Genomic DNA, 23,272 nt, shown 5'->3' on the forward strand with positions numbered 1-23,272 from the left:
ATCGGGTTTTAATTGGTCACATGATTTGACAAATGATTCTGTCACGGCAGAGATTATAATCTCATAAGTTGTTGCTAGATGTAACGGTGGATGATCGACTTCCTTTAATATAAAATAAGGGATACACTGAAGCGTCGATTGGATTGAGGAGAGGTAGAGAGAGAAGAGGCCGATGAGGAGGAAAAAATATATTAAAATGCCGGAGGGGAAATCGCAAGCGACGAAGGAGATGGTGAAGATGTCGATTAACCTAATCTTCCTATTTGTTTGTATTAACAGACTGGACCAGATACTAAGCCCAATAAAGTGAAAATCAATTGGCCCAATCTTTTCTCGAAGCCCGTGTGTTACCATCTATTTTTACACAAACAGACATACGGCGCAACTCTGTAACTCAGACTTATTTGAGACAATGATGAAAAGAACCCTAACTCGTGTTAAACGAAGACAGTTTACAATATGGAAAAACTATAATTGTTGTTTTTTCATATAACGTGATGAACCTCATTTAAAAATGAAACTCATAATACACTTGTAGGCCCGGCCCACAGAGAAATTTAAAAAGCAAAGGTTTCCGACCTTCATAAATATATATTAGTTTCGGCCATCAATGTACAATACCTTTAGTTTAGTGGTATAAATGTTGGTGTTTGTATCTCAAAAACCCGGGTTCGAGCAACATGCTTGACACTTTTTTCTCACTTTTTAAAAGTGAGACCCACCAAAATGCTGATGTGTCGGCTCAGGAATGAGGCAACTGCCTCATTATATTATAGACTAGGGTCGGCCCGCCCTACGGGCGGAAAGTTATAATAAAAACTATTTTATTATGCTGAATAGTGTTTATCTTCTTGTTTAAAAGCTAATTTTAAGTTTACACTTAGTGTTTTAACCCAAAAATAGTAATTAGAGTTATGATATAACGTAATTCTATTTGTAATAGTTTACGAATGGTGTCGTGATTTTGTATTTAGTCGTTTGATGATATTGCTATTTGTTTAAAATGAGGAAGTTATTATTAGAACAGTCGCAACACTTTTGAGAGTCACATATTTAGTTACCATTAGGAATTCTATAATGTATGTGAGGAAATATTATTTATTGAAAAAATGCAATGTGTGTATATTTCTTGTGTAGACGAATAATTTAAGTACTATTTGAAAACGTAAATGGACTGGCTAATAGAGAGACGATTAAATATAAAAACTTGTTGAGTGGGGTTCATATGAACTTTTTTAGCCTATCTTCTTAAATTAAAATTGTAGAAAGTGTGTATATATTTGCACCATTTTAAGTGATTTTGATGAAAGATCCCAAAAGTTATAGAGGAAGAAATTTGGTGTTGAGAGTTTGCTTACCGAGGTGGCATATTTGACCAATTAGATTTAGCTATTGATCAAGATTGGTTATGTTCTCTATGTTTAATTTTCCATAATATTCAAGAATAGAAGATTCAAAATTTTGCTATGTTCTTTATGTCTGGCAATTAGATTATATATCATAAATAAAAGCATTAAGAACACTTGATCAACCATTAAATCCAAGTATACATTATGTAATAAGTCTTCCCATTTCCGTAAGAAAGATATCAAAATAATTACGCAGCAAGCCAAAGAGTGCGATTCTGGAAAACGCTCTTGGCTAACCAACTCCAGATTCCATTCCACAAATGGAATTAGTATCCAACGATGAAATCGAATGAAAAGATATTAATGATATAATTGAACAATTGAGATGTTTTGTGGAGAAGCTCTAACGAAGATTTAGCTTTTCGTTTTCCTCTCTCTGTCACGTTCTTCGATGGATCCATCAATGTCAAAACTGCACCGTGTCCACCTACTGAGACCAGTGTCTCAGTTTCTCTCTGACACACGGAAAGCAATATCAATGCTACCTTCTCTCAGTTTCTAGCTTGCTCAATCTCGATAATACCTATTAATATGCCAGTAAAATATTCGTGTCGACTATCTTGGCTTTAGTGTCTAGGTTACTTGTACGGTTTGAGATTATTGTCCAAGCTTGATCAACACTGAAGCATCTTAACCAATGCAGCGGCTATATTAGATGTAATCGCTCAGCATATGTTTCCATGATAAATAGATCGTACAATGCTGCCAATGCATTTTCCTTCCCTTTTGGGGCCCTGTTCTCGGGAAGGTCCAGTTTGGAAAGTAACGCACCGCCTATGATGATCTTGTTCTCATCGGTTAACAAAGAGTCTCACTACCGTGTTTTCTCTTGATTCCATGGTTCCAGCTCTAGGGACTTGAGTTATTATGACTCTTGGTACATTACTTTTTATTTCTAACTAAACATAAGAATTGTTTAGCAAAAGACAAAACTGGCTTTACACTTTCTAATACATTTAGGGGATCCCTTATTTTTAATTAACTTCAACAATCAAAGCTTTAAAAGAACAACAGTGAAATATGTTTAGCATTGTAGTTGGATTTTCAGCCGAACTTTTTAATTCTTTTTATAATTTTTGTATTATTAAGTTATATCTGTAATATTTTTTTGGTTGTTTTATATCATTTTTGTTAATTTTTCTATGTTTGAGTTTTATAACCAGAAAATAGAAATCAAATTCCATGAAATGTACACAAACATAGATTTTTTTTTTTGTTCTTATAAGAAATTTCTCTCTGTTTTTGAAATTTATGTATTTTGCATTTTATTACATGAATTTTGTAAAAAAATGTTATCTGTTAACATATTGATGTCAATAAGTTTATTTAATTGAAAACGAATCATTTATAAAAGATAATTTATGAAGTATTTGACCTTTTTTAAAACAATTTGTTAAAAAAAAGAAAAGATAGATTAATAAATATGTCAAACCTAAATTGATGTGGTGCTCATGTTGTATGAAAAGGTATAACTTTCATATAAATACCAATAATGCATAATATATAGTTTTGAAAGAGAATATTATTTCCTATCAAAAGTATAATATTGTGAACGTAAACTGCTATTATTGTTGTTGTTACTAACCAAATAGAAACAATATATAATAATAAAAGAAAAGTTACAAATATCCGACAATTTTCAAAGACTATGGTACAAAGGTTCTCTTCTCCTTCACGTTCTTTTGAAAGTTGAGAAACTTGATACCACAGATAAAGACAAAGAGCCGTATCCATCCTATGTGGACAGCATCTATAACTTGTAAGAAGTCATGTTCGAACACGAACCCTTCTTTCAGCAAACCTTTTAAGGCTCATGTCTCCAACACCATTGATCTGCACTACCGAATCTTTGTTTCCTACCTGAGATGTGATGATACAAACGGAAGTTTATACAATAGGAACGGTGCGTAAAAACACTAACCCGTGAATAAAAATTCAAAGAATGGCTCTATCCTACAACATACTAACATGGCTGGGGAACCAAAAAAAAACAAAACAAAAGAGAGAAAGTAACCTCTCCAATCTCTCCTCAAAGAAATCAAAGAAATCAAGAACGATTCTCTCGATATCTTGAACCGAATACTTGAAGTAGTTCTCAGGGTCTCTTCCACTCTCTATATGACCCCTGAAACTTCCAAAAAACGATTTATCTGAGACCTAAACCAAGATGCAGATTTACCTGTATAAGAACAGTTGCAAGGATACCTAAACTCCACAAGTTCATTGTAAGAGTGCTACCAATTGTCATTAATAGCCTTGATTACAAAAAGTTCAGCTTCTAGCTCTCCAAGCTTGACCTGAAAAGGGAAACGAAGGAAATCAAGTATTCGGATGACGAAATGGGAAGCAATGACTGTCCAAGAAATTAAAAACAAAAGCAAGCATATGGGTTCACCTCAATATCATCCAGACATATCTTTCGTGCCATCTCTCCCCATTTATTATCTGCATAAAAAAAAATCAAAGTTCAAAGACAAACTTCAAACAGAAACAGATTACAATGGACAATCATATAGCTGGTAGAGAGATGATCACAGACAGAGGGAGAGCCTCCAAGAATCTGATGAGACACACTTCGACGGTGGAGACGCAATTCGACGATTGAGTCAAATCGATAGAGGAGAGTCGTTCATTGCATTTCCTCACATACATGCATTTGTAAATAAGCAATGTGATTTCTAAGAGGCTCTTTTTTATTGTTACCGTAATCCCAGGAGAAGAAGCATGAATGATGTCCGGCTTAAAGCGAGCAATTTCAGAGATAATTCTAGGACTAAGCGCAAGCGAGAGGTGTACCTTTTGGTACCATGGGCAAGGGAAGCTGCAGAAGAATAAGAGATCAAAGAAGAATTAGCTATAATATTACCAAATGGAGTGTAACATTTATCCATTAAGTTAGTTATGTAGCTTAAGTGTTGATAGTTACCTTCTGGATCCAATGACTTTTGCTCCATAAAACTCTTCGGGAACACCTTCATGTGTCGTAACGACTATAACAATATTATTTCCTATCAAAAGTATAATATTGTGAACGTAAACTGCTATTATTGTTGTTGTTACTAACCAAATAGAAACAATATATAATAATAAAAGAAAAGTTACAAATATCCGACAATTTTCAAAGACTATGGTACAAAGGTTCTCTTCTCCTTCGCCTTCTTTTGAAAGTTGAGGAACTTGATACCACAAATAAAGACAAAGAGCAGTATCCATCCTATGTGGACAGCAGCTACAACTTGTAAGAAGTCATGTCCGAACATGAACCCATCTTTCAGCAAACTTTTAAGGCTCATGTCTCCAACACCATTGATCTGCACTACCGAATCTTTGTTTCCTACCTGAGATGTGATGATACAAACGGAAGTTTATACAATAGGAACGGTGCGTAAAAACACTAACCCGTGAATAAAAATTCAAAGAATGGCTCTATCCTACAACATACTAACATGGCTGGGGAACCAAAAAAAAACAAAACAAAAGAGAGAAAGTAACCTCTCCAATCTCTCCTCAAAGAAATCAAAGAAATCAAGAACGATTCTCTCGATATCTTGAACCGAATACTTGAAGTAGTTCTCAGGGTCTCTTCCACTCTCTATATGACCCCTGAAACTTCCAAAAAACGATTTATCTGAGACCTAAACCAAGATGCAGATTTACCTGTATAAGAACAGTTGCGAGGATACCTAAACTCCACAAGTTCATTGTAAGAGTGCTACCAATTGTCATTAATAGCCTTGATTACAAAAAGTTCAGCTTCTAGCTCTCCAAGCTTGACCTGAAAAGGGAAACGAAGGAAATCAAGTATTCGGATGACGAAATGGGAAGCAATGACTGTCCAAGAAATTAAAAACAAAAGCAAGCATATGGGTTCACCTCAATATCATCCAGACATATCTTTCGTGCCATCTCTCCCCATTTATTATCTGCATAAAAAAAAATCAAAGTTCAAAGACAAACTTCAAACAGAAACAGATTACAATGGACAATCATATAGCTGGTAGAGAGATGATCACAGACAGAGGGAGAGCCTCCAAGAATCTGATGAGACACACTTCGACGGTGGAGACGCAATTCGACGATTGAGTCAAATCGATAGAGGAGAGTCGTTCATTACATTTCCTCACATACATGCATTTGTAAATAAGCAATGTGATTTCTAAGAGGCTCTTTTTTATTGTTACCGTAATCCCAGGAGAAGAAGCATGAATGATGTCCGGCTTAAAGCGAGCAATTTCAGAGATAATTCTAGGACTAAGCGCAAGCGAGAGGTGTACCTTTTGGTACCATGGGCAAGGGAAGCTGCAGAAGAATAAGAGATCAAAGAAGAATTAGCTATAATATTACCAAATGGAGTGTAACATTTATCCATTAAGTTAGTTATGTAGCTTAAGTGTTGATAGTTACCTTCTGGATCCAATGACTTTTGCTCCATAAAACTCTTCGGGAACACCTTCATGTGTCGTAACGACTATAACCTATGAAGCTAAAACAGTTTTAACAGATTGACAAAGAAAAAGAGAGGAGCACTTGGGATCGAAGAAATAGAATCATGAGGAGGAAAAAGAAGAAACCTTGTCTCCCATTTCAGGAAGATACCTAATAAAGTTCTGGAATCTGTTTTTGTAACCTGAGACATAGCAAGTACAATCATAGGATTGACAAACCCGTGTTTAGTGTAGACCTTTTTGATTCTGTCAATGACAAATGACTGGAATCCCAAAATCAAAACTATCTTCCATAAACTAAAGCTTTTTTACAAAAGTTTGATCATTATGAGTTTTAAAGCCGGAATTACCTTTGCATCGCTGAGGAGTATGTCCCATAAGCTTGCTAGCAAGCTTCATGTTTCCAGCTTTCCAGAACCTAAGCAGGTTAACCTCGACAGTGGAGTAATAGTTGAAGAATCTGAGAAAGGAAGTAAAGGGGATGCACTAAATTTGTTTATGAGTCCGTTGAAGATGACGATTCGATCCAGACAGACGGCTTAACTTTTCGAGATTATTTTTGCCAAGAAGATGAAGAGATAAACGAACTTAGGGTTAGAGAATTTTGTGCGGCGACTGAGAGTCTCTGAGAGGAGACCATCTTTAAGTAGATCAGAATTGGGTTTAGATAAACTTTTGTACAGGCCCGTAGTGACCCATAAACAAATTGGTAACCGAATTAATGAAACGATGCGTTTCAAGCAGCCGGGACACATGTCAAACTCACGTTGCACGAATTAGTGACGTGGCAGACGACATGGACGCCCTGGGAGAGAAGTAAAATGTTCTTTATATATAAAGATTTATTAATTTTTAAATATATAAAACACATAAAAAAATTTAAAAAATAAGTTCCAAATAATTGTTTTCATTTTTCTTAAACCGTAAGAGAAAAAAAATTTAAATACTGTACCATCATAATTTTTTTGAGAACTAATACCATCATAAAAATGATATTTCTATTAACTGATTCAATGATATTGATCATTATAATATAAGATTTCATATTATAATGATCGATATCATTGAAACAATGGTTTAGTGAAACCTGATCTCACTAAGAAAATATGTAGACTTTAATATAAGGGGTATTAAAACATTTTAATGTTGTGTTCAAATCTTGGTCACAATCTTTTCATATGCAATATCTTAGGCAATCTCAGATATAATATATAAGGGGGTATTAAAATATTTTAATGTTGTGTTCAAATCTTATATGATAAAAATTGTCCTTAATAATAAATCAAAATTTAGCTAAAATGTAATAGTAGGATCTGTAAATGTAAGGTTAGTTTTAAAAGATATTTATGTTCTAATAATATAGATTGTAAAATTTTCTTAAAAAAAAAAAATGAACTGGAAGATCAGGTTAGGCCGTTCTATACTTCTATATATTGGATGGATATGTGATCTCATCTTAGGTCATTCTAGGAAGCTCGTGTTAACCAACCCTATCGATTTTTTATATTTTAGTCAACGAGGCGAACTTTCGGATCTGGGCAAACATTATTATTAGTGAATACACAACTACACATGATTTGTCAATTAAATAAATACTAATATAATACATGTTTACGGTAAAATACTATTACTAATTCATGACATGTGATGTATTGTATTTTTTTTTTGATCAAAGGTTTGGAGACTGTAACTATTGCTGATAATTCAAAACAACTCTCTCATTGGCCATTTCTTAATTTACTAATTATACAAATACAGATGGTTGGCATAAATCGAAGACCAAGACTTTTTTGTATACATTAAACAAACGTAGAGTCACGTTCGGACTTCGTTGATAGTCAGTGGCGTGCTAAGGGTTTCAAAGGCCTAAGGCAAATTTTAAACATAAATTTATTTACAACTTTTATGAAAACAATTTATCACCTTCACCAAATACATAAGTCTAACACTGTAAAAGAAAAAAATTATTACATTAATATGCTATATTATGTCATATAGGAAAATATACATGACTAGTGGAAAGTTTTCTTAAAAATAAGTTTAAACCATTAGAATAGAAATTATTTTAAATTTTGCAGCCCTAAAAAAATCATATTAATCGAGGGTCCGAGGCAAATGCATTTTTCAATAGGCACGCCTCTGTTGATAGTCACAACTCAAAAATGACACACTGGAATACTCATACTCTTATTTATAATACAAACCTTCGTCCACTTTGCATCAAGAATAAGAGTTGTAATCACACTAGATAATATAAAACTCATTTTTGAATCATCTCCTACCCAATAATCACGCCAGATATAGATATAACACTATCTGAACCATCTCCTATACTCCAACTAAAGTCCACATGTATCACATATTAAAGATCTTCGGCTATGTTTTCAAGTCTTTGGGTTTGAAGATGAAGATTCTGATAAGATTCATCTTTAGTAGCTTACTCATTGGTTCTGTAATCTTACTATCATTCTCTAACAACTTCAACGACCAACTTCTTGATGCTACACTCAACGGTAAAAAAAAAAAAAAAACATTCCATCTTTTGCGTTAAGTTTTTGTCCAGATGTGTGACCATGTGATAGTATATTGTTCGTATAGATTGGTATTTTTTCTTTTGTTCTTATATTTTCCTTTTCTTGTGATTAATAGGTTCAAGTGAATCAGAAACATCCCATGATAAGTTGATAGGAGGGCTGCTAAAAGCAGGTTTCGATGAAGGTTCTTGCGTGAGTAGGTATACTACGTCATTGTTGTATCGCAAGCCTTCACCATACAAGCCATCACCATATCTTGTCTCTAAGCTTAGACGCTATGAGAAGCTCCACAAGCGTTGCGGTCCAGGCACAGAAGCCTACAAGAGAGCAACAGAGCAGCTTGATGAGAACCAAGTAAGAAGCTCTGATAAAGAATGCCGATATGTAGTGTGGGTGGCCACCGAGTATGGGCTAGGAAACAGAATAATATCTCTGGTCTCTTCGTTCCTCTACGCTCTCCTGACAGACAGAGTCATTCTTGTTGATCAAAGAAAAGATATAAGTGATCTCTTCTGTGAGCCTTTTCCGGATACTTCATGGTTGCTTCCTCTAGACTTTCCATTGATGGGTCAGATAGATAGCTACTACAAGGAATATTCTCTTTGTTACGGTACAATGCTGAAGAATCATGCCATTAACTCGACTACAACACCACCGTCCCATCTTTATATTCACCTTCTTCATGATTACAGGGATGTGGATAAGATGTTTTACTGCGAAGCAAACCAAGCTTTCATCAAGAGCGTCCCGTGGCTAGTGGTGAAATCTAACCTCTACTTCGCTCCATCTCTATGGTTGATACCTAGCTTTCAGACAAAACTCATCAAGCTGTTCCCACAGAAAGATACTGTCTTCCATCACTTGAGTCGGTATCTTTTCCACCCCACGAACCAAGTGTGGGACATGGTCACAAGTACCTACAACGCTAACTTATCAAAAGCTGACGAGGTGCTAGGGCTTCAAATAAGAGTGTTCAGCACGCCATCTGGTTATTTCCAGCACGTGATGGACCAAATCGTGTCATGCACACAAAGAGAGAAGCTCTTGCCTGAACTAGCTACAAATGGATCATCACATTCACAAGTCATGAACACAACAAGAAGCAAGAAACTTAAAGCTGTTCTTGTCGCATCTCTACATCCAGAGTACTCTGATGAGCTAAGTAAAATGTTTTCAGAACGACCTAGCTCAACAGGAGAGATGATCCAAGTGTATCAGCCAAGTGGAGAAAGGGTTCAACAAACAGACGAGAAGCTTCACGACCAAAAGGCTCTCGCGGATATCTATCTATTGAGTTTATCTGTTAACATAGTCACAACCGAGAGGTCTACGTTTGGATACGTAGCTCATGGTCTTGGAGGATTAAAGCCATGGATACTCTACGAGCCAAAGAACCGAAAAGTTCCTGACCCACCGTGTGTTAGGGCCCTGTCGATGGAGCCTTGTTTTATTAGAGCTCCTCTCCATGGTTGTCAAGCCAAGAAAATCAAAACCACACCTTTTATAAAGCATTGTGAGAATTGGAACCTAGGGATTAAGCTAGTTGATGCCCCAGATAAATTTTGGTGGTGGTAACCTTATTCATCTTCTTCTACGCTCATATCAACTATCGCATTAGAATTATTCTCTATGTATCAGTTATCTTTGTTGTTGTATGAGTTTTTTCCTTATATGACAAAACATGACAGGCCGATTTCGACATGATAATGGTTATAACTATTGATAAATTTCAAAAGTAATGTCTCACATCATAATACACTTTTTCACCATAGGCTTTGTAACCACTTCCTAGTATCACATTAGTGTTTCGCATTTTCACCTCATCTAGACGTTCATGGAGATATGTAACAGTCTTCTTCATCTCAGACATTAAAGACAAAGAAACTCCATATGGTTTATCACCTTGAAACATCCACATCTCTCACTCGCCTTCACAAATTACATTATATAAACATCCACAAATATGTCAATGTAAAAATTATTCATATATATTGCGAAAATCCATAGATATCAATACAGAGGATGCATCTATAGATATCAATACAGAGGATGCATCTCTATTTATTGATCTTAAAAGAAACTTAACCAAGAATACTAAAGCTTTTCAGGTCATTAAAGTCTTATCATTCATCATAGGTTATAAGCTTGAGAGCCTCTCCATCATGCAACTTCGTAGTCATTCTAATATTCCGTACCCCGTCGTGACTAATAGCCTTGTACAGTCTCGGATGTTCAGCATTCACAAACTCACTTGGCGGCTCCAAATCCGTATCCATCGGTCCTAACAAAAAAGAAGCGATAGAAAACCTCTTTGTTGCTTCATTGCATTGTACTCTATGCTTCACGTTGCACAACCTCCCATTACTCCATATTGCAGCCATGTCCCCGAGGTTGATAGCAAGCGTGTTCGGCAATGGGCTTATGGGAAAGAACGTTCCCGAAGAATGGTCCATCGCTTCAAGCCCACCGACGTTTTCGTCGTCTTGAAGAATCGTCAAAAAGCCTGAATCAGTGTGTAGCTGAACACCGAGTTTCCCGACAGTTTCGGGTTGGAAATGATATTTGTTGATCCGGAACTGGCTCGGCCACCCTTTGAAGAAGTTGGTCTCGGCCAGGCCGTAGCTCTCTGCTAACCTCCTCGCTAAATCTTTAGCAAGTCCATCAATAGCTTTCGCATACTTCACCATAATCTCCCTACAAACACAAACCCATTAAGACATAAAAGTCAGTGTTCCCTCCAGTGCCGGTCCAACATTTTTAATTTTTTCTTGATACCATACAGCTCACTTAAAAATTGTGTGTCTTTACTCTTTATTATTGATGTAAATTTTTTATAGTGCTCTATATACAATTAAAATTATCCTAAGCGGTCGGTTCTTTTGCCTATGCTCCGGACAGGCCCTGGTTCCATCACTAGAGACGAACGAAAAAAGCAAGAGAAAGGGGAAACCTTTGATCTGCAGAAGCCTCGAGCTGGTCACAAAAGGTATTAACAGCCTGAGGAGAAGCCATATCGTAGAGACCCAACGCTTCGTAATAAGGGTTAATCTCATTAGGAGCCCTGTAACCACTCCCTAGTAACACATCGGTGTTACGCACTTTCACCTCGTAGGGACGTTCGAAGAGATCCATAACGGTCTTCTTCATGTCAGACATCAAAGACAATGGAACTCCGTGGTTGATCACCCTAAAGCATCCCCATCTCTCGCTCGCTTCACGGATTTTTTGGTTCAGGATCTCGGCTGAAACCTCTCCCAAGTCTATTGTCGGAATAACTCCATTGGTTTTCGCCATTATCTTCAATGGAGAGTTTGAAACGAATCTAAGCCCGACGTTATAAAGAAAAATATTAAGTTTCACTTTCATACCAAAGACACGGTCTAATCGGTAAAGTTGTCTGAATTCGACAAAGGAGTTCAACGAATCAAAAGTTAAAGTTTAAAAAAAAAAATTAATTGAATACAAAAGATTTAAAACTTTATAATCTGAAATTGGATAATGATCTAAAGCGTGACGATTCCGACAGATAAAGTAGTCTAAAAGTGAAAAGAAGACCCATTAATGAACTCATTCAAGCCTTTTAACTTCTTCTAGATAAACATCAGTTGCGTCTGAACTGAAGAAACCACACTTATCTAGGCTGAATTAAACAAAAGATGATTCATCCTTCTACTAATTATTCTGACTACGCATCAATTACGTCGAAAATTCAAGAAAGCCCACTAATGAATTAGGACGAGAGACAAACAAAATTTGGTTTAGGGGATACCATGAGTTACGTCTAAATTTGACTTTCTTCTTTATCTACTTACTACACAAAGATTCTTTCAGAAATTAAAAAGAGGTGTGTACCTTTTTGTGTTACGTGAATCTCTCTCGAGAGAGAGAAGACGAAGGTAGCAGATGGAGTGAGAAAGGTGAAAGGACTGCAAATCGAAGTTGAAGTAATTTTGGATCTCTGCACAGACTTTTCTACTGACACATATTTAAAGAAGAAAGAAGTATTACGTCAATGTATTTGCGCAACGTTTTCCACGCGCTGAATTTCTAGTTTTCTTAGGAAAAATATACAAAATCTAGATTTATATACGAAATGTGGACTTTATTTTCTTTTCTGTTTGATACATGAACCAAAACTCAATGATTCACGAGATTTACTTCCTAGTTAATAATAGTTCATGTTTTGCTTTTCCACACAGATTAATAAAATATATTAAATTATAATATAAAGTGTATAATTTTTTTTGATTATCTGTTTTTCATAGTTTTAAACGAATAAAAATCTAGAAAATACATTTTTTTTTTGAAATTTACAATTAGCTAATGTTAATTGACAAAAAATGCATTGAAAATATAAAAGTACTTTTTTGAAACAATTTTTTCTAGAACATGTATTTTTTTGGAACGGATGGAGTAGTAAACAAATGTACATACAATTCAATAGAATTACATTTAATATATACATAAATGCAAATATCATAAACTTCTAAAATGTACTTGGAACTATCGGATTTATGTATATGAACTTCTAGAATGTGCTCTTGTTAAATTTAGCATGTCATAGCTGTAACAAAACTGTAAAAACATATGCATAAAAGCTTCTTATCGTAAAGTTTCGGATTTTCATTTCAATTTCGGATTTTCTCTCTTGAGTTTTGACATATTTGAATGGTGCCATTTCATCAGCTCCGTCACACAGCCACATGTCACGAAACCTTGCAACCTGCTTAAGAATATTGAGTTTTTGCTAGCCTTTTTGTCTTATGTGCATGCCCATGTTCATTCATTCTAATGTATATTTTTTCATATAAATATAAAATTTTAGAGATAACATGCCAATGTGGCAAAAGTTGAAGTTCGAGTAGATGAATAATACTTATCCAGGGCCATGCAAACTTTTTGTCAAGGTAGATGAGCTTCTAGCCTAAAACCAATTGGTGATAAGTGGAGTAGTTCTATTATCTTATATATTGTTTAGGATCCCTTCCAACTACCGATGTGGAACACTTTGTGTCTAATACGCCCCCTCGAGATGATGGCTCTCTGAGCGCCAATCTCGGAATGTTCGGACAAGGATCGATGGGCCAACTTTAGACCAGATCGATATGGATCGGGTTGGGCTGCGTGGATCGGGCTCTGATACCATGTTAAGCTAGATGGGCTTCCAACCTAAAACCAATTGATGATGAGTGGATTGGCCCTAACCCTTTATATAGTAGTAGATTAATTCTTACATTTCCGATGTGGGATGTTTCTCATCAATACCCTCCCTCACGCTCAGACATCTAGGTCTGAAGCGTGGACGATGTGGGTCCAACATCGGTATAGTAGTAGTAGGTGTAGTAAATTAGATCAAAGGATCTTATCGCTCTGATACCATGTTAGATTCATGTTTATTGTGGGTTTCCAACTTAAAACCAATTGGTGATAAGTGGAGTGGTTCATCTATCTTATATATTGCTTAGGATCCCTTCCAACTACCGATGTGGGACACTTTGTGTCTAATACTTTTTACTTTATATCTTGAGCAGCTTCTCCAATCATCACATAAGCTCACAACTTATCCCATTAAACCAAGATCAAACAAGGACATGCAAATGAAAACACATTAGACTGAGTTTCTTACAACACCGAATACTCATCTTAATTTCATCTCATAAATCATTATTAGTAAAGAGATTTTGGTTGTGGTGCTGCAGTGTCTTAGCAATCTTGTCGACAGTTGCATATGTGTTTCTTCCTACCCAAGATGACAGTGGGATGATCAAAACATGCGCAACGTAATTTTACTTCTGGAAGTAGTGCTTTCTTTTGCATGGCGTTTACGCACTTACTGCTTCCGTCGTTGCCACATTTTCCGGGTAATTGATCTGTAAACGAACACACGTCCACAGCTTCCGACTCTATATTGTTTTTATATATACCAAACCCGCAAGAATATGTTAAATGGTGGTGATATAAATTTAGGTAAGTAATTGATAATGTAACAAGATTAAAATTAAAAAAAAAAAAAAAAAAGAATACAAGATTAAAATTACCTTTCGTATGGTGTAGAATGAAGAACATCAGAACACAAGAAACCATTGACAAAGTGGAAGATCTCATGTTTAAAGAAATGTTAAAATGTTGTTTTTGTGTGCATAAACTGATAGTTTTGTTTTACCCTCGTAAAAAAAATATTTCTTTTGTCAACACTTAACTAACACTTGGAATTAAATATTCAAGAAAAGATAAAAACTTGCTTTTCAGATTAAATTTACTAGAAAAGCAAAAGAAATTACAAATGAACGGTAGAGCCAAGTCAACGAGATCGACAAGATAGCGATTTAATTTTACAAAAAAATATAAATAGTGAAATAGTATGTGTTCACAAAAGATAAACAATAAAATAATCGAAGTTAGTATGCTTAAATATTTTTTTACTTTTCTTTTCATTTTTTACATAACGTTGTTGCTTCATCCACGATTGAATCATATATATTCTTGACCAGTTCTAGGGGTAGCTCTATTTTTCTGACGCCATTGACTGTTGTTCCTGAGGCCATGAGTTAGGGGTAGCTCTATTTTTCTGACGCCATTGACTGCTCTTAAAGCATTATCCCTAAGAATATGATTAACCCATATACTCATATGGGTTTCTTAATCATTATTTAACTAATTAAAAGTAAATAAAAAACCCATTAAGAAACGCTTAAAATTTTGGGCCTCCATTGGGAGTCTCTTATTTAGAGGTTCTTATTTTTTAAAAAATTAAAAATTTATATGAATGAAATTTTTATTTATTAATTAAATAACATTTAAAACATAGAACTTAAAAAAAACATACAAACAAAGATTACTAAATTAAACGAGAATATAAAAAAAAAAATTGAAGCTCAACTATTGTCTTCATCAAGTCCAAATTTACGCCATATGTATTCAACCAAATCCGCTTTCAGTTGCTGATGCATTTGTCTATCCCGAATTCTAGTTCGAACACACATCATATTGGCGATATTTGTAGGGATATCTGTAGAATACGTGAGATCGACATGTGAACTTCCGGTGTCTTCTCCTTGTTGGAACTCTGAAACATCAAATATAGTATAGCCATCTCGTTCGTCTTCAACTATCATATTGTGGAGTATGATACAAGTTCTCATAATCTTTCCAATTTTGACTTTATCCCAAAAAAGTGCCGGATTTTTAACTATGGCGAAGCGAGCTTGCAAGACTCCAAAAGCTTGTTTGACATCTTTGCGGACAGCTTCTTGACGTTGAGCAAATAAAACCGCTTTCGGTCCTTGTGGCTCAGATAAATACCATCGGTGAGATAGTAAGCCAAATGATACTCTCTTCCATTGACAGAGAAAGTAACTTGCGGAGCTTGACCTTTTATTATGTCATCAAAAACAGGTGAGCAATCAAGAACATTGATATCATTTAAGGTACCTGGAGGTCTAAAAAACGCACGCCATATCCTTAAATCATACAAAGCAACCGCCTCTAAAACGATTGTTGGTTTACCCGAACTACGAGAATATTGCCCTTTTCAAGCGGTGGGACTATTCTTCCACTCCCAATGCATACAATCGATGCTTCCTATCATCCCGGAAAATTCACGATGCTCTCCAATATCAAGTAGACGTTGAAGATCAGCCGGTGTTGGTCTTCTTAGGCACTCATCGCCGAACAAATTAATTATTCCTTCCACAAAATGCTCCAAACAAGACCGAGCTGTAGTTTCACCGAGCCGGAGGTATTCGTCGACCGTATCAGCCGCACTACCGTATGCCAAGAGACGAATGGCTGCTGAACACTTTTGGAGTGGTGAGAGACTAAGCCTTCCAAGACTATCTTTCTTTTGGCGAAAGAAGTGAACTTCATTGGAGAGTCGGTCAACAATGTGCATGAACAATGGTTTGTTCATTCTAAAACGTCGTCGGAATAGATTTTGAGGATATGTAGGAGTGTCACAGAAATAATCATTCCATAACCTTAAATCGTCTTCTTCACGATTTATTTCGATATAAACGCGTTTCTTCCTTTTTTTCCTTTCTTCTTCTTGATTAACAATGGTAAAATTCTCGAAAGTTTGATCGAAATATTGATCGAAAGTTTGATCAAAATATTCATCACAAGTATCATCATCTGATCCCTCAAAAGGGTAATGAGAACCAGATGCCATTGACTTGTATAAAACGTAAAATTTTATGTAGAAATTTTGTGTTTAAAAAAGGTGAAAAAAATAAAGAGAAGGAGATAAGATGAGAGTAGTTATAAGAAAGACTTGTGATCACAATTATATATGATCACCAAGAGGCAGCGATCAATATTGTTTACGGGAGCTTGAGAAGTGAAGAAGACAACTAGAGAAGGGAAGAAGGGATGATGAGATAACAAAGAGAAAGTGATGACAATTATATAGAGAAGATGACTTATAAAATTTAGTGACATACAGACTTGTGACTACTACAATACAGCCTTGTAATTACTACAATCCCGTGACTACTACAATACAAAAATCAAATGTAAAAACACACTCCCGCGACTACTACAAGACAGACCCTACTACAAGACAGACCCTACTACAAGAGAGTAAAACACACTCCCGTGACTACTAGAAGACAGAGGCGATGCAAGACAGACCCTACTACAAGGGGGTAAAACACACTCCCGTGACTCCACTCATTCACTTCCCGTGACTCCACTCCACATCCCGTGACTGACTCCTTCATGCATACAACCTGTAAAACCAAGACAAGAACATTAAGCATTTATATAAGCCATAAGAACATTAAGCATTTATATAAACAATCAACAGAGTGCTCAAACAACTTAGATTTAGACTAATAAGACTTAGACTAAATAGAGTTGAACTAAATTACAACATTATCTTCACCTAATTAGAGACCAACTCATTGATGAGTTTCTGTTTCAAGGTTTCTTCATACTCATCAAGCGGCTCAACTTTTGCAAGTAGCCTATCAAGGAGCTTCATCTTCGACAGCCTTTCCTTGATAGCCATATCCTCCTTCCTGATGCTCCACATACCCGCAAACTCAGACAACCTTTCCTCTGCCTTTCTCTTCTTACAATTGGCCTTAGCTGACTTAACACCCGGGGGACGATCAGTCATGGATTCAGAGGCGTGAGAGGTTGCTGATTGTGCGCTGTCGTCGAGCTTCCTCTTTTTACAGCCACTCTCCGTTTTAGAAGTTGACAGGTCACACCATTTCTGATCGTTTCGAAGCTCCTTCCACGCATGTTCTAGAGTGAACTTCTTGTTGTGATTGTTGAAGAAGATCTCATGCGCTAGCTTGAGAACGTCGTTATCGTTTTGCCCGCTGGTTCTCTCTCTACTTGCAGCTTCGAACGCGCCACAGAACTTCCCTACAAGATCATTGATCTTGTGCCAACGTTGCTTGCAGTGACCGGCCTCCCTTCTTTCACTAACTGCAATCTTTGGTGATGCTGCGAAGTACGCGGCAATTCTCTGCCAAAAAGCTCCGGATCGTTGCTCGTTCCCTACCACCGGATCTTTACTTGTGTTTAACCAAGAGGATATGAGCACTTGATCGTCTGCAGGCGTCCAGGTTCTTCTTTCTTTACGCTCTACAGGAATCTCACCAAAGTGAGGAACCTGTGATGAAGAAACACGGACACTATCTTCCCCTAAACCAAACACAACGTCTTGTTGACTATTGAGAAGGTCAACAAAATTTGATGTCTGTGTTTTATATGGATCATAATCCATACCGAGGAAAAGGCAAGAAGAAGAATGAATCGAAAGAAAGATGAAAAACTAGAGAAGAGGAAGATGTCTTTAATAGATGGAAGAGAAGAGGTGACAGAAGAGAGATGGATTAAAGGAAGCCAGAACAGAGAGATAGATTAAAGGAACACATTCATCACAACCCACAACCAATTCGAGTTGACATTTAGCTAACTCATTAACTTTTTTTTTAAATAAACTTATCCTATCTAACCATATCAGATGCACAATCAATTCATTTAGCTACCTCATTAAATCAGAATCAATTTATTTATAAACCAGCTCAGTTTCACAATCAATTCAGACAATCAACATCTAGAAGATCGAAGGTAGAAGCTGTACCTGTATTGCAGTTGTAGTCCTCTCCTTTGAACAAGATTCATATGACTTGAACCGTCCATATAAAGAGACCTTCACATCTCTCTTGATCCGTTCATCTCACAAGAAAATACAAGAGACAAAATCAGCACAGGAAAGATTCAGACGCGAGCAAGATTAATAAACAAAGACAGTGACATGAACAAACACTATACATCAAGAGAATCAAGGTTATCACTATAGATTCAAGCATTTCCCTCTAATCTAATCAGATCACCATCAAAAGCATAAAGGTTTACACTAGACATTGGCAGAGAACAAGCATCAAGCTTTACCGCAGATATAAAAGATAAAACATCACTCAACTCAACATCTAAACTAATCTGATCAGTATCAAAATGATCGAACTCTACCAAGGACATACCAGAGATAACATCACCCAACTAAGCACCTCATCGGAACTAATCTGATCACTATCAAAAGGCATCAAGCTTCATCTCAGACATGACACATAAAACATTTGTTAACTCAACATCTAAAAGGCCTAAAGCTTTACCGTGAGATTTGATTTCCTCGAGGAGACCTACGGGCCGGAGAGGAGAGCGAGAGAGTCACAGAGTCACGGCGTCGCCGAGGAGAATAAGAGAGAGGCGGAGTCGTCGAGGAGACAGAGAGAGACTCGGAGTCGTCGAGGAGAGAGACGGAGACGGCGATTCCACCGAGATAGACGCCAGGACAGAGAGAGACTCGGAGTTGTCGAGGAGAGAGACGGAGACGGCGATTCCACCGAGACAGACGCCGGATGATTGCCTCGAAGAGAGATTCTTTGACGAGGTGAGCCATCGAGGAGAGCGACGGAGTCACAGAGTCGCGGAGTCGCCGAGGAGAATAAGAGAGCCGCGGAGTCGTCGAGGAGACAGAGAGAGACTCTTGCATGTCGAGGAGAGAGACAGAGACGGCGATTAAACTGACACATTTAACTCAACATCTAAAAGGCCTAAAGCTTTACCGTGAGATTTGATTTTCTCGAGGAGAGCTACGGGCCGGAGAGGAGAGCGAGAGAGTCACAGAGTCGCGGCGTCGAGGAGTCACGGGAGAAGAGAGAGACGAACCGTTTCGAGAGAGAGAAAGAAACGCGAGGTTTTGACACGCGTCCCACAAGATACGTATGCTATGTCCCTAAAACAAGGGACGTCCCTTGTTTAATTAGGTAATTTTTTTTTTAATTAAATCAAAAAACACTAAAAACGGGGGTTAAGATCCCCGGTTAATGCTGCTCTAACACTCCATAACGGGGTGCTTAAACTTTTTTTTTCAGATTAAAAAAAAATTAATAAATGAACCAATTGCGGACCGCCACGTGTCAGTGGAACCCGCAAACAATGCAAACACCGACACTTAAATAGGCAACAGAAGCAATGGTGCTTAAATTTTTTGTGGGACCCACCCACTATTATATTAATTTTTTTGCTAAGCGCCCCCATTAATGCTGCTCTTAGGATGGAATTCTTAGCTTCGGCTAAGAACTGTTTCTTAGTTTTTAACTAAGAAAAACTAAAAACCGGTTTTTAAATAAGAGATATAAGAGCACCATTAACCCTAGCACCCCAAATGGGGTGCTTAATTTTTTTTTTTTAAAAGGTTTTTGTCTGATTAAAAAAAAAATTAAAAACGAACGAATCGCGGGCCGCCACGTGTTAGTGGGGCCCGCGAAACAGTGCAAGCACTGAAAAAACACGGCGCTTAAATAGAACGCAAAGGCGACGGTGTTTAGTTTTTATGTGGGATCCACCCACTATTATAATAATTTTTTTAAGCTCCCCCACTTAAGCGTTCCCGTTTATGCTGCTCTAAAGACATGATTATTGGAGGTTTTAGGGTAGAGTTCTTAGCGTAATATAAGAAACGTCTCTTAAGTCTAACTAAGAAAAAATAAGAACCGTCTCTTAAATATTTAAGAAACGGTTCTTAGTTTTTCTTAGTTAAAGTTAAGAGACGGTTCTTAGTTTTTCTTAGTTAAAATTAAGAGACGGTTCTAATATTACGATAAGAACCCTACCCTAAGACCATGATTAACCCCGATCTCTTAACTGGGGTTCTTAGCTTCGGGTAAGAGACGGTTCTTAACTTTTCTTAGATTTTAACTAAGAAAAGTTAAGAACCTTCTCTTAAATAAGAGATATAAGAGCCGTCTCTTAGCCGAACAATGTAAAGAAAACAAAAAAACAAAATAAATATCAAATTATGAATCAAGAACCCCGGCTAAAAGATTGAGGTTAATCATGCCCTAAGAACCTCCAATAATCATGTCCTAAGAACCGATTCTTAGCTGAAAAATGTAAAGAAAACTGTCAAATCAGCTAAATTAAGAGCTCAGATTAATTTTGCTCTAAGTAGGATGTAATAATGTTGAAGTTTCATGAAGCCTAGGTTGCATCAAAATATCACAGATATATATTTTAATTATACAATACTATTATACCAAAGTTCTTATCATATTCAATTTTTGATAACGTAACATAAAACACATTACATTTTAGAGTCCCCATGAATTTGGACTCTGGAAGGAGAAGATAAAATGATTAGAAAATATTCCAAAACATGAGCTATAATTATGATCGCCACACTGCACGAAAGATATAATTAAAACTTCGCAAATTGGAGTCGAGACGGACATCTTTCTCTAGGCAAAATCGGACATTTGATAAACTCAGTTCCTGATGTATCGACGCAGATGTAAATTTGGTGAAGTTGGTCGTTACGTTCGGGATCTTTGTTGCATTCAATCCCTGGAGTAAACCCAATCTCATCTTTTATCGCCTTTCTGATCTTTTCAAGATCATAGAATCTATCATCTGGTTTGATTCCTGTAATTACCACACAAAATAAAAGTCATTAAGCATATGCATTCATGAATAATATAATACATGGATTAGTTAGTGTATATATATACCGGAGTTTGTGAGGGCTTGAAGGAGATTGGCTCTGTCTCTGAGTTTAAGAGAATTTTCGAAGTACTCATGTTGGTCCATTACTGACTCAGAACATGTACCGTGTTTTTCCCACTCGTGCTTCCAAAACTTGAACCCTTCGTTGCTCGGACACGCTAGTGTTGGCCACGTCTTTTTCAAACTGCTTACCAGGTCCGTTATCTATATACATTCATATACGTATAAGAAATTTTTAAAAAATCATTGTTAAGTAAACAGAAAGGGGAATATTAGTTACGAAATTATGTCTACCTGAGATTTATCAAATTCACTGTCGGGATTGCAGTTTGATGGATATGAACCATCTTTGTAATTAGGCCAAAGACCGTGGATGCCAAAATCTGCCGCAGGTTTACCTGATGTTGGGTAGCAACAACTACGCTTTGTATCACAATAAGCTCCTGGCCACTGCATATGTACACACGAACAATTAATATTGGCTATCTATGTTATGACCTTACCTTACTAAAATAAATGTTATTCACGTTGACTATCGAAAAATAACATAAAAATGATAGCTGAAGAGACCTGAAGAACTAAGTAGAAGAAATCAAAGTCTTCTTGTTCTTGGGAATGTGAAATGAAAAGACCTTGAAACATCAAAAGCTTGAGGATAAACCAACCCTTTGGTCCCATTTTTTTGTTCTCTTTGTTTCAGCAATGCATAATTAAGACATGTCGCCTTCAAATTTATATTCAAACACAAATCTAACTTTCCCTTAATACTATTTCTATTAATTAGTTGTTTATTTGTAGCCGGCCTTGGTGTTTAGTTAATAAACACTCGTATGATCTTTAATATAATAGTATGTGCAGTAATTAGAAGATTGAAGACTGAATAGTTCTGTGTATTTCATTAATGAATAAGACATCTCTTATATAAGGGTTACAAGATAGAGATAAAAGGAAAGAGTACAAATCTTAATACAACTAGATTTAGGATAACTACTAAATACATAAATGGAAAGATTACATATACAAGGAAAAGAAAATATGGTTTCCTTTTCTCTAAAGCTTGTGGCCGCCTCTCTCTCTCCTCTAAGGCATGTGGCCGCCTCTCTCTCCTCTCTCTAGGGTTTCGGCTATGTCTCTTTCTTCTAGGGTTTGGGCCGGTTATGGGTCGGGCCGGTTATGGATATTCATCACTTGATTTATAACACTCCCCATTGGATGCCATAACCATACATGATTTTAATACGCTTCACGTTGCCTCATTAAAACCTTATCAAGAAAACCCAGTGGGACAAAACCATGATGAAGGAAAAAGAGTACAACACATACTACTCCCCCTGATGTGAACCTCAGTGGAAGTTCTTTAGTCTACGCATCCGATGTGTGATCTTCTTGAACGTGCAGGTGGGAAGTAAACAAATCGGTCAAGTTATTACTGAACCGTAATTGGACCACTTCGACCTCTTCGGCCTTTTCTCATGTCCTTTAACATCATGTGTCTTAGTAAAGTAGATGTGCTGAGCAATGCGGATTGCATTGTACTCGAAGATCACTGTCGGTTCTTTGCAAACTCATGTGTGCATGAGTCTTTGCAAATCGTGTGTATATGGACAATATACCGAGCATGGTTCCATGAATTAATAATCTCATGTTGTAAACCTATGATCCGATGTATCTTCTACACAGATGTGTACCAATATCTTGTCCATTGATCTTTCTCTATTATCATGTTGAGTCATAGATCTCAACCACGTAAGCTCTTGAATACCTTGGCTATTATGATTGGTTATGATGATAAAGTGTGGACTACCATCACCATACTATATTCTGATCGATTCATGTTTTGAATTAGGCCCGGGCAAAATAACCT

The 23,272-nt window shown here is 36.6% G+C and overlaps 5 protein-coding genes across 7 annotated transcripts; 1 reads left to right on the plus strand and 4 right to left on the minus strand.

The window, feature by feature from the left end:
* Nucleotides 1-5,380: 5,380 nt before the first annotated feature.
* LOC106311077 (sulfoquinovosyl transferase SQD2-like) lies at nt 5,381-6,457 on the minus strand. Its single transcript, XM_013748310.1, has 4 exons — nt 6,205-6,457; nt 5,981-6,036; nt 5,814-5,884; nt 5,381-5,708 (listed from the first exon to the last, which is right to left on the minus strand). Exons 1-4 carry the CDS (start codon nt 6,251-6,253, stop codon nt 5,396-5,398), a joined length of 489 nt encoding a protein of 162 aa, XP_013603764.1. The 5' UTR covers nt 6,254-6,457; the 3' UTR covers nt 5,381-5,395.
* Nucleotides 6,458-8,204: 1,747 nt separating this feature from the next.
* Nucleotides 8,205-10,073, plus strand: LOC106310539 (probable fucosyltransferase 8). Its single transcript, XM_013747771.1, has 2 exons — nt 8,205-8,367; nt 8,504-10,073. Exons 1-2 carry the CDS (start codon nt 8,205-8,207, stop codon nt 9,961-9,963), a joined length of 1,623 nt encoding a protein of 540 aa, XP_013603225.1. The 3' UTR covers nt 9,964-10,073.
* Nucleotides 10,074-10,290: 217 nt separating this feature from the next.
* On the minus strand, nt 10,291-12,363 carry LOC106308071 (2-oxoglutarate-dependent dioxygenase DAO-like). Of its 3 annotated transcripts, none has more exons than XM_013745191.1 (3): nt 12,241-12,363; nt 11,339-11,710; nt 10,512-11,082 (listed from the first exon to the last, which is right to left on the minus strand). In XM_013745191.1, exons 2-3 carry the CDS (start codon nt 11,680-11,682, stop codon nt 10,512-10,514), a joined length of 915 nt encoding a protein of 304 aa, XP_013600645.1. In that variant the 5' UTR covers nt 11,683-11,710; nt 12,241-12,363. The 3 variants fall into 3 exon arrangements, with proteins under 3 accessions (XP_013600647.1, XP_013600645.1, XP_013600646.1); XM_013745192.1 differs by having other exon boundaries at nt 11,339-11,685; nt 12,241-12,356; XM_013745193.1 differs by lacking the exon at nt 12,241-12,363 and having other exon boundaries at nt 10,291-11,082; nt 11,339-11,682.
* Nucleotides 12,364-16,955: 4,592 nt separating this feature from the next.
* On the minus strand, nt 16,956-18,124 carry LOC106308917 (glutathione S-transferase T3-like). The gene is made up of 2 exons (XM_013746020.1): nt 17,282-18,124; nt 16,956-17,114 (listed from the first exon to the last, which is right to left on the minus strand). The coding sequence occupies exons 1-2, from the start codon at nt 18,122-18,124 to the stop codon at nt 16,956-16,958; spliced, it is 1,002 nt and encodes a 333-aa protein (XP_013601474.1).
* Nucleotides 18,125-21,085: 2,961 nt separating this feature from the next.
* LOC106311109 (ribonuclease 3-like) lies at nt 21,086-22,090 on the minus strand. Its single transcript, XM_013748342.1, has 4 exons — nt 21,979-22,090; nt 21,703-21,858; nt 21,414-21,612; nt 21,086-21,327 (listed from the first exon to the last, which is right to left on the minus strand). Exons 1-4 carry the CDS (start codon nt 22,084-22,086, stop codon nt 21,104-21,106), a joined length of 687 nt encoding a protein of 228 aa, XP_013603796.1. The 5' UTR covers nt 22,087-22,090; the 3' UTR covers nt 21,086-21,103.
* Nucleotides 22,091-23,272: the final 1,182 nt, after the last annotated feature.

The sequence above is a fragment of the Brassica oleracea genome, chromosome C8 (assembly GCF_000695525.1).
Source record: "Brassica oleracea var. oleracea cultivar TO1000 chromosome C8, BOL, whole genome shotgun sequence".
Taxonomy (NCBI): Eukaryota; Viridiplantae; Streptophyta; class Magnoliopsida; order Brassicales; family Brassicaceae; genus Brassica; species Brassica oleracea.